Source organism: Aspergillus melleus (genome assembly GCF_016097325.1).
Source record: "Aspergillus melleus strain CBS 546.65 chromosome Unknown contig5, whole genome shotgun sequence".
In the NCBI taxonomy this organism is placed as follows: domain Eukaryota; kingdom Fungi; phylum Ascomycota; class Eurotiomycetes; order Eurotiales; family Aspergillaceae; genus Aspergillus; species Aspergillus melleus.
In genome coordinates, this window is record NW_025763374.1 from 1,994,260 (window position 1) to 2,009,839 (window position 15,580).

The 15,580-nt window shown below is 45.9% G+C and overlaps 4 protein-coding genes across 4 annotated transcripts; 1 reads left to right on the top strand and 3 right to left on the bottom strand.

Moving 5' to 3' along the window:
• Nucleotides 1-2,523: 2,523 nt before the first annotated feature.
• On the top strand, nt 2,524-3,494 carry LDX57_009112 (uncharacterized protein; the record flags this gene model as incomplete). Its single annotated transcript, XM_046090833.1, has 4 exons — nt 2,524-2,913; nt 3,009-3,111; nt 3,159-3,349; nt 3,417-3,494. The coding sequence occupies 4 exons, from the start codon at nt 2,524-2,526 to the stop codon at nt 3,492-3,494; spliced, it is 762 nt and encodes a 253-aa protein (XP_045946808.1).
• A 1,740-nt stretch (nt 3,495-5,234) lies between these two features.
• LDX57_009113 (ankyrin repeat domain-containing protein) lies at nt 5,235-6,691 on the bottom strand (the record flags this gene model as incomplete). Its single annotated transcript, XM_046090834.1, has 2 exons — nt 5,235-6,656; nt 6,683-6,691. The coding sequence occupies 2 exons, from the start codon at nt 6,689-6,691 to the stop codon at nt 5,235-5,237; spliced, it is 1,431 nt and encodes a 476-aa protein (XP_045946809.1).
• A 1,777-nt stretch (nt 6,692-8,468) lies between these two features.
• Nucleotides 8,469-9,401, bottom strand: LDX57_009114 (uncharacterized protein; the record flags this gene model as incomplete). Its single annotated transcript, XM_046090835.1, has 1 exon — nt 8,469-9,401. One exon carries the CDS (start codon nt 9,399-9,401, stop codon nt 8,469-8,471), a length of 933 nt encoding a protein of 310 aa, XP_045946810.1.
• Nucleotides 9,402-12,550: 3,149 nt separating this feature from the next.
• Nucleotides 12,551-14,973, bottom strand: LDX57_009115 (uncharacterized protein; the record flags this gene model as incomplete). Its single annotated transcript, XM_046090836.1, has 6 exons — nt 12,551-13,115; nt 13,163-13,817; nt 13,889-14,232; nt 14,285-14,391; nt 14,445-14,696; nt 14,752-14,973. 6 exons carry the CDS (start codon nt 14,971-14,973, stop codon nt 12,551-12,553), a joined length of 2,145 nt encoding a protein of 714 aa, XP_045946811.1.
• Nucleotides 14,974-15,580: the final 607 nt, after the last annotated feature.

The following is a 15,580-nucleotide window of genomic DNA, read 5'->3' on the forward strand; positions in this document are numbered from 1 at the left end:
CCTTGGGAATAAGGGGTTGTCGCAACTTGCAGTAATGGCCGTGGCAATCTTATCTCGATCAACCAGTGAGTATTTCGGCATCAGTCCTTCGATCAAGGCAACAGATCTAGAGTCAACCAGTGACGCCATGTCTCCAGGAAATAGCTCAGACCACAGGCTATGAATCCTCTCCAAATAGTGTACCATGATCTTGAGATGGTCAGTAACAGGCGTGCCGGATCCTGGGGATTGCGTATTTCCCACCTCATCGCAATGGGGACTAATAATGTATTCAAGCTTCCGAAACGTAAATACGTCCCAAAGGCCAGGAAATGGAGCAATGTTTTGAAGAGCCTTTCTCAAGGGAAGGTTCCTGTCCACCTTTCTTACATAGTGAAAGTCCGTTGCGGATTCGAATCGGCTGCGCCAGGCTTGTGCCGTATGAGGAGGGTAGTTAAGGAGGAGGTCACAGAATATAGCAGCATCCGAAACTCTCTCCTCAATTGAATACTGCGACTTGAGATGATCCTGTAGGTGAATGGGCAGTTCTTTGGAATAGAATAACCTGGTTAGCACTCTTACCTTTTCTAAATAGCAACAACACTCACCGTCTGAATATAGCTTTGTCACCCACCATTTTTGCCCAGGAGGTAGAAAGCGTCTAGCTGCTTCTAGGAGATCTCGACCCCGCAAACATGGAAGAACAGTATCTTTCGGTAAGAAGAGGTCCGGTGGATCGTCTGATAAAGAAAGGCTATTTGGAGTCGAACCAGTCTGAGCAACAGCCTGGTCTACTTGTTCTTTGGCTGCAAGAACTGTGACAAAATGTTCCGGGTCCAACCTCGAACATCCATCCTGATGGAACCGCCGTAGGTACCATTGAACACCATCCTCAGAGTCAAATGAACCGGAAATCTGGTAAAGTTGGATTCTGGCATAACCCAGAAAGTAAGGCCGCACCTCTTGTGATTTTGTGTCAACATTTATATGGAAAGCGTCCGTGGTCGCCATTGCTTGACAGATATTCAAAAGATACGAGTTTCCTGGGTGGCTCGGATGGGTGCCCGGGGAGTCCCTGTCCTTTATACGTTCAGGCGACCTACAGCTTAACCATAGAGCTACGGGGCCGGCCAAAGTTCTTCCGACGTAATATGACTGCTTTATTATAAACTATCTAGATCTTTTTGTTTTGCTCTTCGGGGCAAAACCTTCCCATACCCCACCGCATCCAAGTAGTGGGGTCTCAAGTTCCATGTCCGGTCACCGGGTGTCGCCTGTAGGAGAAAAGCATGCTATCTTATTAGAATTGAGATGAAAGCAGCAAGGAATGCATTTACCTGGAAGATATGCGAGTAAGAAGCGGTCTTGACTTTGGAAATGAAGTCTCTACCATATTCGGAGACGTTCGCAGGATTGTCAATGTATACGTGACCTTCCTCCATTGTCGTCCTCGGATCATACAAGTTTATTAATAAAAGGGCCAGGTCATGTCTGTCATTCGCTTCTTTGTTACCATCTCCCTCCAACACACGTTGACCCACATTTGCTGGATCGACTTAGCGGTATTTTCAATATTATGGGATAGCTCTACTCACCTATTCGCAGCTCTCCGTCTTCGAAGAGCAGAATGTTTCTGCCAGAAATGTCCCCATGGCTAATATGAAGTGTGTCATGTATGTATTCAAGGCCTTTAAGGATACTCCGGCAGATTGTGGAAAGATCTGCTTCTCCCAATGTGACGTAGGGGCTTGCGCTAACAAAGGACAAGTTCACTGCAATCCCGTGATATCGATAAGCAAGAAACACGGTAGCGTGGTCGCAAAACGCTTCCAATAACTCAACAATATTAGGATGAGCTGCTGGTCGTAAATTTGAGATTGTGGTCTTATTGACGGCGGGTATCTTTTTCAACAACACCTGAGAGGGATATCCTGGGTTGTTTTCGAGACCTATCCAACCAAGCCCGGCCTGATTGATCTGCCAGGATATGAGATATTTCCGGGAAGGCCTTCCATCGTGTAGAAATGTCGAGTTAGTTCGCAGAGTGCTTGGTGGAAGGCTCTTTGGCTCCGGAACCGTGGACTCTGGAACAGTCGGAAGTACTGGGATAGGAACGTGAAATCGGTTTTTTGGGGTGTCTTTCTGCCTTGCCTTGCTAACTAGTTTGATGGTGTCTTTTTCTGGAGTCCCACTATTATCCCAAAGATGTTTAGGGAGACGTGTCTCTCGCTTCGATCTCTCCATAGCCTCGGAATACTGTAGGTTGCCGGATCGGTTCATTGAAAGATCACAAAAATATAGGTCGTAACCTATTGCCTAGGCTCCGGCACGGGCTGGTAGCAAGGCGCGAGACTAGGGCGATTTTGCCCAGTCCTCGGGGCTCTTACCTGCCGAACCGTTTGGTGTCGCAGCCAGGCCCCACTTGATTTGCGTTTTGATCGGGGCACCTAAATATTTTTGTAAGCTTCTAACAGTCTAATGATTTAAATAACTTGGAACATGTACTGTAATCCGAGCTGAATTATTGCAAATAACCAGCTCAAAATGGCACCAGCCTTAACTCTAGGATCACCGATCGAATTGGCTGTCCGTGAGCCCGTGCATACCCCTGAGCCGGTTACTCCAGCGACAAATCCCCGCTATAGTCTTGATTTCGTCAAATATGGGTCTCCATACGACCAGTCAAACAGGATCTTTATTGGATTGGATCCGTCCTGGAACGGTATCGATGCTATCGAGTTTCAGGATGGCCTAGCTATTGGATTTCTCAGTCACTGCAAAGTTGAAGGCAATACCTTCCCCTTGCAGCACATCACACAGGTCTCCCATAGAAATGTGCTTGGTTTTAAGGAGATCTTCGTGAAAAGAGGAGGTTGTTTCTTTATCTACGGTCAGTGGGGAACCACACTTCGTGAGATTCACCAGTTATTACCGGTATTTCGCTTGAGTGAAGTGGAAGTCTCAGTTATATGCAAAGAGGTAGAGTGCCCTTTCAGCCAGGTAGGAGTGGTTACTAACATAGTGTGCAGATTTTGAACGGACTGAAATACATTCACGATGAGTTGGGCATATCCTACGGAGGCCTAGGCTGTTCCAATATTCTGATCACCCAGGATGGTGAAGTCAAGATCTGTGGGTGGTGGACTTAACTTTCTAAAAATTTCTACTGACCTTTCCAGCGGGTATCGGTAGATCCTTGGTCCAGAGCCCTACTTCTGTGGGCAAAGCTCAGGATGTACAGGCTGTCTGCAATATAGCCCGGAAACTGCTCGATTTGCAGAATGCCACCACTGTTCGTGGCACCATCGGTCTTATCGCAGAAGACTTTATAGGTGCTTCACCCACAGCCACAGTGGATGAGCTCCTGCGGGTAAGTGATAGTCTATTAGAATCAGGAATGCTTGTTACTAAGTATCTTTAAGCATCCATTCTTACAGATTCAGGCGATGCCGTGGTGTCTCCGTCCTATAAACACCCTTTGTTCTATCGCTCGCCAGCGGAGGTGGGAGAGGTAAAGGACGCTAAAACGGCTCAATGTATTAGTTTTGACGAAATTAACAGAGTATCCTTTTAGATAGGAAACATCTCAAGATATTCGTAGTTTAGTTTCTTGTTGGCTGTCAGCTTAGTCTGTCTCACCATAACTTAGTCTCGAACCCCCAACTGCCTATCACTGGCAAACTCTGTAAACTCGATAGGACCTAGGGTTTCAATACTTGCTCACCCACAGCTCACTCGTGTCAGCTTATTACGTAAATTTAAACTAGCCAGATAATATAAAGCGTTCTACATCCGGCTCTATCCCAGCTTTTCTCATGCCGCAAAAATGGAAGCCCGCCAGCCTGCCAGACCTGATGGAGAGCCTTCCCTCCATCGAACCAACACATCACATACTATTGAGACCCGTTATGTTCACATGCTTCTTGAGCTCGACTACATCCCCTGGTTCTATAATGTCCTGGCCGGTGCTGCGAGCTGGTTACTTCTTGCCGGGTATCTTGTGGTACCTGGCACGTTCACTTCCCTTCAGAAGTCTCAGCCTTTTTCGGAGGATTTAGAGAAGACGAAAACTGGACAAGCTATCATTAACACAATTCAGAACCCCCCACTACTTGCAATTGCCTGCTTGTTCCTCGCACTAGGCGCGTCACTTATGGGTTGGTTATTCTGGGAGCGAAGAAATAATTATATTTGGTTGGTCAATCGGTTGTTCATGTAAGGAGTTTCCAAATTATGTTGAGAAAAGCGACTAAAGGTTAACTCAGCCCTACCTTACTTAATGCAACGGCCGGGCTAGTAACTACTTTCGTTAATGTTTACACGGCCCGGGAAGGCAACTGGTCTATAATGGCCCTCCTGACAGCTATTACGACTGGGCTTTCGCTGTCAGTGACTTTTGCTATGGTCATAATATACAAATTCGGAAAACTAGAGAAGGTGAAAGAGGACCATGAGCTTGAGATGAAAGCCGGCTTCAGAAGGGTGAATCCTTGATCTGTTGTCGAGATTAACCCAACAAATAATACTTGTTTATGAGGGCTATACTGGTACGTCGATTTTAGGAGATCTCTTAAGGACATGTTAATTAGGAGTAATGCTAGTTTCTATTAACTTTGGCGTCTTTCTGTAGGATCATATCATGGTATTGGGAACTTATTTCTACAGTAGTTACTTAGCGGTGGGGTAGCCTTTTGTCTTCAATACACAGTCCTGGACCCATTGTGGAATTATATTGTAGCCTAACAAGCTCATATAGCTAAGCCGTTTGGTTTGGTATAGACTGAGAATTTCTCATAAGCATACGTGTTAAGATGAAACTAGGTATGAAGCTTAGTAGGGACCAATACGTTCTCAGAGTTAGGTAAGTTCCTGGAAGATTCTGGAAGTTTCCAGGTGATAAGGAAATAAATATACCTTTTGAATAAAGCCTAGAGAAACGAGAATGTTGTAGCAGGTTGTGCGGTTTCTGGAATGGTTTTAGAATTTAATGTGAGAATCTTGGAGTGTTGCCAAAATCAATATCTGCCATGTGAGTCAAGTGCATTCTCTAGCAGCATCTGTACGATATCCTGGTGGCATCCATCAAACGCTGCCTGGAGAGCATTACTCTATTATCCTTCCTACGTACTAATATTAGCTCCCTTGTCTAGCAGTATCTATATAATCTCCTAGTGGCCTTCATAAGAAGCTACCTGGAGAGTATTACCGTATTTCCTCTTATATATATTAATATCAGCTTCTCTGTCTAGCAGTAGCTATATAAAGTTCTGGTAGTCTGCATCATAAGCTGCCTGGAGAGCATTATCGTCAGATCCCCCCTGTTTATTAACATCAGCTCCTCTGTCTAGTAGCATCTGTACGATGCCCTGGTGGCCTTTATAAGAAGCTGCCTGGAGAGCATTGCCGTAATTTCCCCCCTGCGTATTGACATCAGCTTCTCTGTCTAGCAGCATCTGTACAATCTCCTGATAGCCTGCATAAGAAGCTGCCTGGAGAGCATTGCCGTAATTTCCCCCCTGCGTATTGACATCAGCTTCTCTGTCTAGCAGCATCTGTACAATCTCCTGGTGGCCTACAGCACAAGCTGCCTGGAGAGCATTGCCGTAATTTCCCCCCTGCGTATTGACATCAGCTTCTCTGTCTAGCAGCATCTGTACAATCTCCTGGTGGCCTACAGCACAAGCTGCCTGGAGAGCATTGCCGTAATATCCCCCCTGCGTATTGACATCAGCTTCTCTGTCTAGCAGCATCTGTACAATCTCCTGATAGCCTGCATAAGAAGCTGCCTGGAGAGCATTGCCGTAATATCCCCCCTGCGTATTGACATCAGCTCCTCTGTCTAGCAGAATCTGTACAATCTCCTGGTCCCCTTTAAAAGAAGCTACTTGGAGGGCATTACCGTCAAATCCCCCCTGCGCAATGACATCAGCTCCTCTGTCTAGTAGCATCTGTACAATCTCCTGATAGCCTGCATAAGAAGCTGCCTGGAGAGCATTGCCGTAATTTCCCCCCTGCGTATTGACATCAGCTCCTCTGTCTAGTAGCATCTGTACAATCTCCTGATAGCCTGCATAAGAAGCTGCCTGGAGAGCAGTACCGTAATATCCCCCCTGCGTATTGGCATCAGCTCCTCTGTCTAGTAGCATCTGTACGATGCCCTGGTCCCCTTTATGAGAAGCTGCCTGGAGAGCATTGCCGTAATATCCCCCCTGCGTATTGACATCAGCTCCTCTGTTTAGCAGCATCTGTACGATGCCCTGGTGGCCTTTATGAGAAGCTGCCTGGAGAGCAGTACCGTAATATCCCCCCTGCGTATTGGCATCAGCTCCTCTGTCTAGTAGCATCTGTACGATGCCCTGGTCCCCTTTATGAGAAGCTGCCTGGAGAGCATTGCCGTAATATCCCCCCTGCGTATTGACATCAGCTCCTCTATTTAGCAGCATCTGTACAATCTCCTGGTAGCCTCCATAAGAGGCTGCATAGAGGGCATTTCTGTAATGTTCCCCCTGCGTATTGACATCAGCTCCTCTGTTTAGCAGCATCTGTACGATGCCCTGGTGGCCTTTATGAGAAGCTGCCTGAAGAGCAGTACCGTAATATCCCCCCTGCGTATTGACATCAGCTCCTCTGTTTAGCAGCATCTGTACGATGCCCTGGTGGCCTTTATGAGAAGCTGCCTGAAGAGCAGTACCGTAATATCCACCCTGCGCATTTACATCAGCTCCCTTGTCTAGCAGCAGTTCTGCAACATGTTGAAGGCTTGCTAAAGATGCGTAGTACAATGGAGGCGCCATGCTTATGATTGGTCTCGGCCCTTTCTCCCGCGGGCGATCTGGGTTAAAAAGCCTACCCCAGACTGCGTACGCTTGCCTTTGATAGAGAAGAAAGTCCAAAATGCTCTCCTGCACGTCCTTCCCGGTCTCTCCAGCTTTCGCATGGTCCAACCAATACCGTGCGGAGTACAGCGCCAGCGGAAATTTTACTGTGATTTCCCTGGTTAGACACTGTTTGTCCAGATGAGACAAATATGCCAGGCAAACCCTTGTAATAGATCCTGATGCATTGCTTTCGCTCATGCCATTCTGGAATACTATACCGACATCAGTCATGTTCTTTGGGAAAGTCGCTTCAATTCGTGCTGATTTAAGATATTGCTGAACAGAAAAATGCGCTAACTGTAGCTCTATCAACGTCTCTCCTGTCCTGCGATTGGTCGGTCTTGTGACAAGAGAGACCAGACTTGAACAAATTCTCATAATGTCTCGGTGTTCTGGCATCCTTAGTTCAGGATCAAAGGGGTCATCTCTGCTAGGATCGACTACTATCGCATCAACAGTTTCTTGTATTGTCAACGGACGCTCTGAGTAAGTAAGAAATTGCAGAATCCGTATTGCGTAATCTCGATAATTTTCGTCAATGCTAGCCAAGATTCGGCCGTACGTCTCCTCTAATGTCTTTGGGAGAGATCTAAGCGACTCCCGAAGCTTTCGGAGATCTGGACACTTTTCCAGAAGATCGAGTTGGCATGTAGCCCACCTGAACCTGAATGCAGAGTCAGCGCGCGCTGATCGACTATAAAACCTCACAAGCCATGATATGGTAATATTTCTTACATTCCATCAGCTTTCTTCATAAGTTCGGTCTCAATTTCATCTTGAACAGATGGTTTCGAGTGCCACCTCTTAAAACCTCGATCATTTCGAAGTCGTGTATGGACATATGCGCGAATATCAACATCCACAGCAGCTTGTTGAATAGAAATCATATTCTCCTGATGCAACCAGGGTCTCAGTTCGGTTTCAATATCCTCTTCCTTCCGACTTGTTGCGAGGAGGCTGAGTCCTGAATGCCCAGACCTTGCGTGATTTTTCATCCACAGAAGTAACTCTGTTCTTGATTTGCATTCATCCAGAGCGTCTATAACGATTTGGACCTTTTCGGTGCAGTTCGCCATTTCCAGGAATGTGGCGAATAGGGTTTCGTGTGTTGGCTGTCGACGGCCATGTTCGCAAGACAAATACAGCTTGTCCAGTTCCATCCGAGATTTCTCACACTTTGAATACAGCTGTGCAACAAGCGAGCGAACAAGCTTGTCAACTGACTGTTTGTAAGAATCGGTGAAATCGAAGAAGAAATAGAGGACAATGTGAGAAGAATCAACTTCTTGGTTGAGGTGCTTAATAATTGTCGCGCTGAGAACGGTTTTCCCACACCCTGGAATTCCATGCAGCCAGAGATGCCGACGTATTCCAGAGCTCCATTCTATAAATTGTTGACTCTGGAGGAACCAAAAACCCGTTCCTTCTTGTCGCTTCTTTTGCCCTTCGTTTAAATTGGCTGAAGGATCAGGTGGGTTCAACCATTTATACATTTTGTGGCACTGGTTGTCTTGGGTGAGGCCTTCAACTTGGTTAATTATATATTGTACGTCTACCGAGTAATCAGTAAAAAGCTTGTTGAATTTTATAAGGGCATTCATCTATAGCTGCTTACTGACCGTGCTCAGCTATCTTGCATTGTTTGACCTCATCCACAGGCAGGTGAAAAAACAGCTCTCTAGCGTATGCTGCTGCTGCTGCCGCAGCATAACCCTGCCACCGGCAATTCTTATGCGAGTCCGAATAGTCCGAGATGCCCCGTATAACAAGGCAAGGGAAGTCAGCTAATGCCCCGGCAGCCTCCATCTCAAAACAGAGGATATTATACTGCCTTGCTAGTGCATCTCTCAGCATTCCATGTTTGATGACCAGCTCCCCAGCAGCAATCGTTCCCCTGTGTACGACTAGTTGCTGCCCTTGGTCATACATATCGTCGTCATCATCGCTATCTTCAGCGCGACGATCCACAATCTGACTCGAATCGCATCCGCATTTCTGGCAGGAAACATGCGGGTCAGGATGGACATATTCTGCTCGGAAGAGGTGGTCCTTGTTTGCTCCAGGATACTTGTATCTCCGCAGGCCCCGAACAGCCGTGTCGATGCGTGCGATATGATTGAGAAGCGGATCTCCCTGCGTCATTGCCCGCCTTATGTCCATTTCTCGGGCGGCATTGAGCAACACAGTTGGCGGCGGAGCCAGGTAGCCAGTGTGTCGAAATTGGCCGACTTCGGCCTTCCCGTGATCATACTGCACCACACCTGAATGTTCACCAACGGGTTTGCTTACCACCACATGACCGAGGTGGATGTTTCCCTGCTCAGTTCTTGTCGGTACGCCACCACCTATACCAACAAGGACACCGAATCTTAACTGCCGGAACGTATTTCTCATTTGAGTGACAACTACGGCCGCAGGGCTGTTCCCAGGGGAGTGAAGCCCAGCAATGACAACGTTATGTCCATTGATGCTGCCGAGTGTGTAGACGTTGTGGTCATTAGGTGGCTGTGGCAGGCGCTCATGTTCGCTGTCCAACATCTTCATAGCTGCTATCTGTTCAACCTCCAGCGGACAGACCCAAGCCACAGTATAGTCGTCATGGGTAAATATTGCATCATTTTTTGACATACTGACGGCGATTTTGTCTGAAAAGAAAGGTTCGATAGTGGTGGATGATAAACGGCGGTTGATTATAACGAGGTGAACGAAACATCTTCCCACACCAAAAGCGGGGTTGAAAGGAGGACCAGCTGACCAGCAGGTGGCAGCCAATGAGAGCATTTCGTGTATGATAACACCATTGGCTGGGCTTCAATCAGCCTCATTTCGTTAGTTAGTTGATAGTGTGTTTGATCACGTGATCAAGGATAAACGTAGCTCTAAAACTACAATTTATATCTATAGACTCTTGATTATTTCTAACTTAGGCGATATAGCTTATATTTATGCAGTTTCGGAGCTTTAAAATAAACAATAAAATCGATCAAAATAAGTTTAGTAATGCAGTATTTTCTCCTCCATTGTTCTGCGCATTTTCAATGCAATTATCATTCCTTCGAATGCTGCGATTATACGAGGCGATAAATCCCGCGGCCACAAGGTTCTATGGGTCATATGATCCAGATCATATGACCTCTAAGGCCCTAATAAACCACTGATTTAATCATTCACAGAATCATAAAGATGAAGAGGTAGAAGGAAGTTCCGGGAAGTTCCTGAAAAGTGAAAACTGTGAATCTAAAGGTGAATATATAAGTCATGGAAGAGGATAGAAGTAGAAAGATATGGATTTGGTGAATAACGAAGGAACAATAGGTAGAGTGAAGCATAATAGGGCCAGGTTCATATATAAACCCCTTCCCCCCCCTTCTTCCTCTTCTTCTCTCTTCTTCTTCCACATCTCTTCTTCTTCCATACTTCGTCTCTCTTCTCATAGAGCCTCAATGCCCCATGCAACAGATATAGGATAGTATTCTGTCTATCTTCCACACTTCATCTCTCCTCTTATAGAGCCCTATACAACAGATATAGGACAGTATTCTGTCTATCTTCTATACTTCATCTTTCTTCTTGCAGAGCCCCATTCAACAGATATAGGACAGTGTTCTGTCTATTCCTCTACTTTTATTTAGCTGCTCCTTCGAAACTGAGTTGAAACAGAGTGGCTATTAGGACAGCATAGCATGGACAACCCTACATAGTCAATAGGATACCATGAAATTGCTCAGTATCCAACTCTCCAACTTGTCGAAAAAGATGGCTCAGCATCTAAACCTCCAACTTGTCAAAAAAGACAAAGATGATATCGATACTTCAGTTTATCACTAGTAAGTTAATAATGGTTTCCTCTTTCCTTCGAATATTATACTAATATAGAATTTCTATTAGGAACCCATGAGACATACAACGCAAGCGGAAACGGAGCGCCAACGGCCCAATTCGAGCAACAGCAAGCGTCCTATAAAACCAATAGACAAATATATACCGATTTATAGAAGATTTTCAGAACCTTTCTGAGAGTTTTGGCCCAGTTCAAGCCATTGAGGTCGAAGCTAGACTATGAAACTCTGGCCGCTTATATAGGCCCAGGTATGTCCAGCACCGTTGATTCTGTCCCTGGGCTTTTGCAAGAACTAACCGGGATAGAGGCCCAGAAAAACACCAAGCCTTGGTTCAGCAATCGGTATCCAACGGGTTCTTAAAACACCTAACCCATCATTCTGAAAATCGGCGAATCTCGGTTTACTCTAAACTTTTGAGGGAAGGCTCAAGGCCTATCCCTAAACACGCAGCTTCTTTACTTGGAGTGGCTATTCTCAATTTCTATTAGGAACCCATGAGACATACAACACAAGCGGAAACGGAACGTCAATAGCCCAACTCGAGCAACAGCCAGCATCCTATAAGACTGGTAGATGAAGATATACCGATTTATCTTTTCGATCTAATACAACATTTCAATATCCTTACTGGATCATACAAATCCGATTGCTCCAATCATAGCAACATCTATTCGACACAGAATCAACCCGGACTTTTCGCTAAAAGTACGGAATACGTCCATCAGTATATTGAGAATAACATACGGATAATGAAGACTCTTTCCCCATTTATTTCCACTTTCAAATGTTTTCAGGAATACACCAATATCTACGGATTGATCATTGGCCAGAAAAAGCTGGTAACGTCCGTTTACTTTGCCTATACCCTGATAAAAACCTAAACCTTATATTCTCTGGGTTTAATGGAGCCACAAAATATCTTATCTGGGGCAGTATGATTAGAAAGTTTCTCTTCCAACTTAAGATGCCTTACTACGATGTCCGAATTCTCGGAATCTTTTAACAATGCTCAACTCCCTGAAGCTACCGGACTTGTCACCGAAGTCATATACTGCGTCCTTACATTTACTGTTGCTACACCCATATCCAACTGTCACTCCTCTGGAAGATTTGGAGACTCCTTTAAAGGCTTAATTACAACCTCGTTATCAGACAAAGCCTCTGTCATGGCTATGTAATTAATGACATCTGATTTGTCACAGCCATTAAAGATACCTATTTATCTACTCACCTCTCACAATATTTCAAGTCCTTTTCGGAAGAGAGACTCTGATTTTACGGTTCCACGATATACCACATGCATGAATTCCTGGAGCATTCCCCCAGGAAGAGGCCCAGAAAAGCACCAAGCCTTGGTTCAGCAATCGAATCGGTATCCAACGAGTTCTCAAAACACCCAACCCATCGTTCTGAAAAACAGCAAACCTCGGTTTACTCCAAACCCTCGCGGGAAAACTCAAGGCCTATCCCTAAGCGCGCAGCTTCTTTACCCAAAAGTGACAGAAAACATTCGAAATAACAGGAACGCGATGATCTGGTCGAAGTAAATCCGGGCCCACCAACTACTCTGAGCCAGTGCATCTTTTTGATTCCGAGAAGGATTCAGAACAGTGCCTGGTCCAATCTTCGGAGCAAACCTTACCACACTTCTATGAAGTTCCATGTTGGTTTTTTTAACCATATGGGAGAACACCTAGTACCCGGATGCCCTTTACATTTGGGTAACTCTTGGGTAACACTTGGGTATAATAGATATTTGATAGGTCTAATGGATTCTAGGAGGTTCTGATAGGTTTAAATATATTAGACCCACTAATAATTATACATGCAGAAGCTTTATTTTCCATCATTTTAACAAACCCTTTTGGGGGGCTCTCCCTTGACATCAAGGTCTGCAATCCATTTTCTCTTCTGAGAGACACAGTTCCTCCGAGGTTCTTCAATAGAGTGCGCATTGAAGAAATGACGCCGCAAACCCAGCGTTCCGGAATATGATCTCTTTTCACAGCAAGGATGGGGGCATTGAAGAGGCTCATCATCTTTCTTCCCACTGAGATGTTTCTCGTTAATATGGTTGATTAGCGTAGACTTAACCCGCCACTGCTTGAATCGCTCCTGGGGCTGTTTCTCAGAGTCACCCAAACAATAGGGGCAGAGCCCTGGGTATACCAATGTATGGCGGAATGTCAAAAGACCGCATCGCGGCTGTAGATGCTCTAGGTGAAAGTAACAGTGCGTTTGCCAATCGTCCTCTGTGTGAAACCACTCGCAGCAGATGTAGCACCATTCGAGGAAGTTCCGCTGCGCTCGTCGATGGGCTCGCTTTCCGTTCTTGTACAGCTGCTGGTAGGGTGCCGCATTCATCGACTTCCTCCGACACTGTAAAATATGTTTGGAACGCTCCTGTTTGTGAAAGCTGTTAAGGTTAGCTCAATTCAAATACTGGAGACAGACGCGACGAACCTAGCCATCTCCATCGAGCACACTGCGCACTTCCCATCAATTGGCTCCTCGCCCGGGTAGTAAGCAACCTTGTCGTCCTTCGAGGTACAAATGGTCACCAAATCACGTAAACATTGCTTCCCTGTTTCGCTGTGTAGCGAGGTTCTGGTGAAAAGCTTCTCCCGCAAGCGCTCTCTTTCGGGCATATATTTGCAGTAAATGTCCAACAAGCATGTGGGGTCCCTTTCCTCAAACTCGCCCCCAGTAATGTATTCATCGTAGCATGATTTCCACCAGTTCTTGATGAATTCCGCCTTTTTGTGACGGCGCATCTTGGCGGCTCTGGTGTATAATTTTGCTCTTTCACTCACGAGATCTTGGTTTTGATGCGGCTTTGATGATATTCGTTGAGTGAGTTCACTGATTTGCTGGTAGATGGCTTTCATTTCAACGGTATTCTCGGTTTCGGCAACGGCAGCAGCATCAAGTTTTTGGGGTACATTAGGATCCCGGTGATGAGACATACTCTCTTCCATGTCTAGGCAATCGTAATCCGGCTCTATATTCCAGAAACAAGATTGTATATCCACTCGTTTGAACCTCGACTGATATTTCAGGAAGGTATCTGGATTCTGATGGTCGAGTGCTTGACTGCGTGTTGCTTCGGATGCTTTGGCTATAAGGGCATCAGTAGGCTGTCCGTTATAGCACCTGAAGAGCGGTTAAAACGAATTAAGACAAACTCACGGTCGATCGTGTTTGCAACTCCACCCCTGATCCCATGGATGCGCAGCACGTCCTGGAAACATGCTCGCTGAGCAAGTGATGTGAAGTGATGCCGTATTGAAGAAAATGTTAATGCGGAGGTATCATGTGGCCCGTCAGAGCGCACCATACGGAAAATTGGGAGGTCCAGCGCTTCCTGCCTCCACAGAAGCGTCCAGGACTCCCGCCCTTTTGGAGGTGTTTTAGCCAGCAATTCGTCAACAGTGTCGATCCCCTTAAATGCCCCATCGGCAATTCCGGAAACTATGGCATAGAAAGCGAAATTTCTGCCAAGTATCTCCTGCTCTGGGATCCAATTCTTTGGGCTATGCACTGGTTATTACATGCCAAAGAATAAAAGATATGAATAATACTTACATGTTCGCTTCGTCGTCGTAACGATGGCCTTTCAAAAACTTTGGGTCAATAGAAACCCAGTATTTGATGTTCATATCCGAGTCCCATTTCATGTTAAACGTAAGATGCTTGATACACTGTAAGTTCCCTCCTGTAAAATGGTATATATTGGAAAGCATACCCTGTAGTAGAGGCACTCATTTGTCCCGCGGTAGGAGCTCGATTCGACAACAGCGCCTGCTCTTGACCCCGAATTCGAAAACAGACAAAGGGCAAACGCGTCTTGAAACCTAGCCCGTTCGTGGATGTAGTCATGGTCGTCCTTTTCAAAAAGGTGTCTAAGAAGGATGTCTAAGTCCTTCCTTGTAACAGGGAATTTTTCTCGATGCTTCGTTTGTAGACCATACTTCGGGGTAAGCACGACCTTGATGTGCTGGAGCACACGTTAGCCTAATATTGAACACGGAATTGAAAAAGGTTTAGCGCACATTATACACGTCATCAGTAACATGATCCGGAAGTTCTCTCTGTGTTTCTCTCTCCCACTCGGCGATGAAGCAGGAAAGGTTGTGACACACGGTAGACTGAGACGGTAAGTCCCTTTTTCGAAGGACTATGAAGCTCTCGCAGAACAACTTCAATATCTGGTTCGGAGGGTCAGGCTCCTGTTTGGCGAAGTATCTGGTTTCAGGTTCGTTTCGCGAAAGCATCCATCTGGTGGGGATTAGTGAATCTCTCTTGCAAACACTGTAGGGGGAATAAGTATAGTACATCTTCCAATTGTTCACTGCTCGGTCATATCGTTCGTCAGTGACTGGAGCTCGTTTCTTTCGGCATATTTCGTTCGGCTTGCTCGTTTGCTCTTCCTGGTATTCTAAAGTAAAGCCTCGTTCTTCCCCAATCTTACTAAGCTCTTCGATTTGTCTCTTTCTCTCTTCAGTCAAGAACATTTTATCACGTGATGAAGAGGTCAAATGAAACCGAGAGCAATGATTGGACAATTTATAAAGTCACGTGTAAAGCTCGATAAGCAAGGCCGTTTCGCTTCGGACAACAAACTCGATGACTGGAGGTTCAAGATGAATTGGATAGAAGTAGATGGTGATGGTCAGGAGGTGAAAGAGCCCTGGAGTATTTATGTCTACGAAAAAAGCCCTCCCCAGCTCACCTCACCCGCTCTCTCACCCTCCCTCACCCAGTCACTCACCCCACTCACCTTGGCTTTGAAAAGCATCACCCAGCTCACCCGCACTCACCCTCTGGTTTAGCGTCAATCACCCACAAAGCGGCAAGGGCTGAAGGGCTCAGGTATTGTTT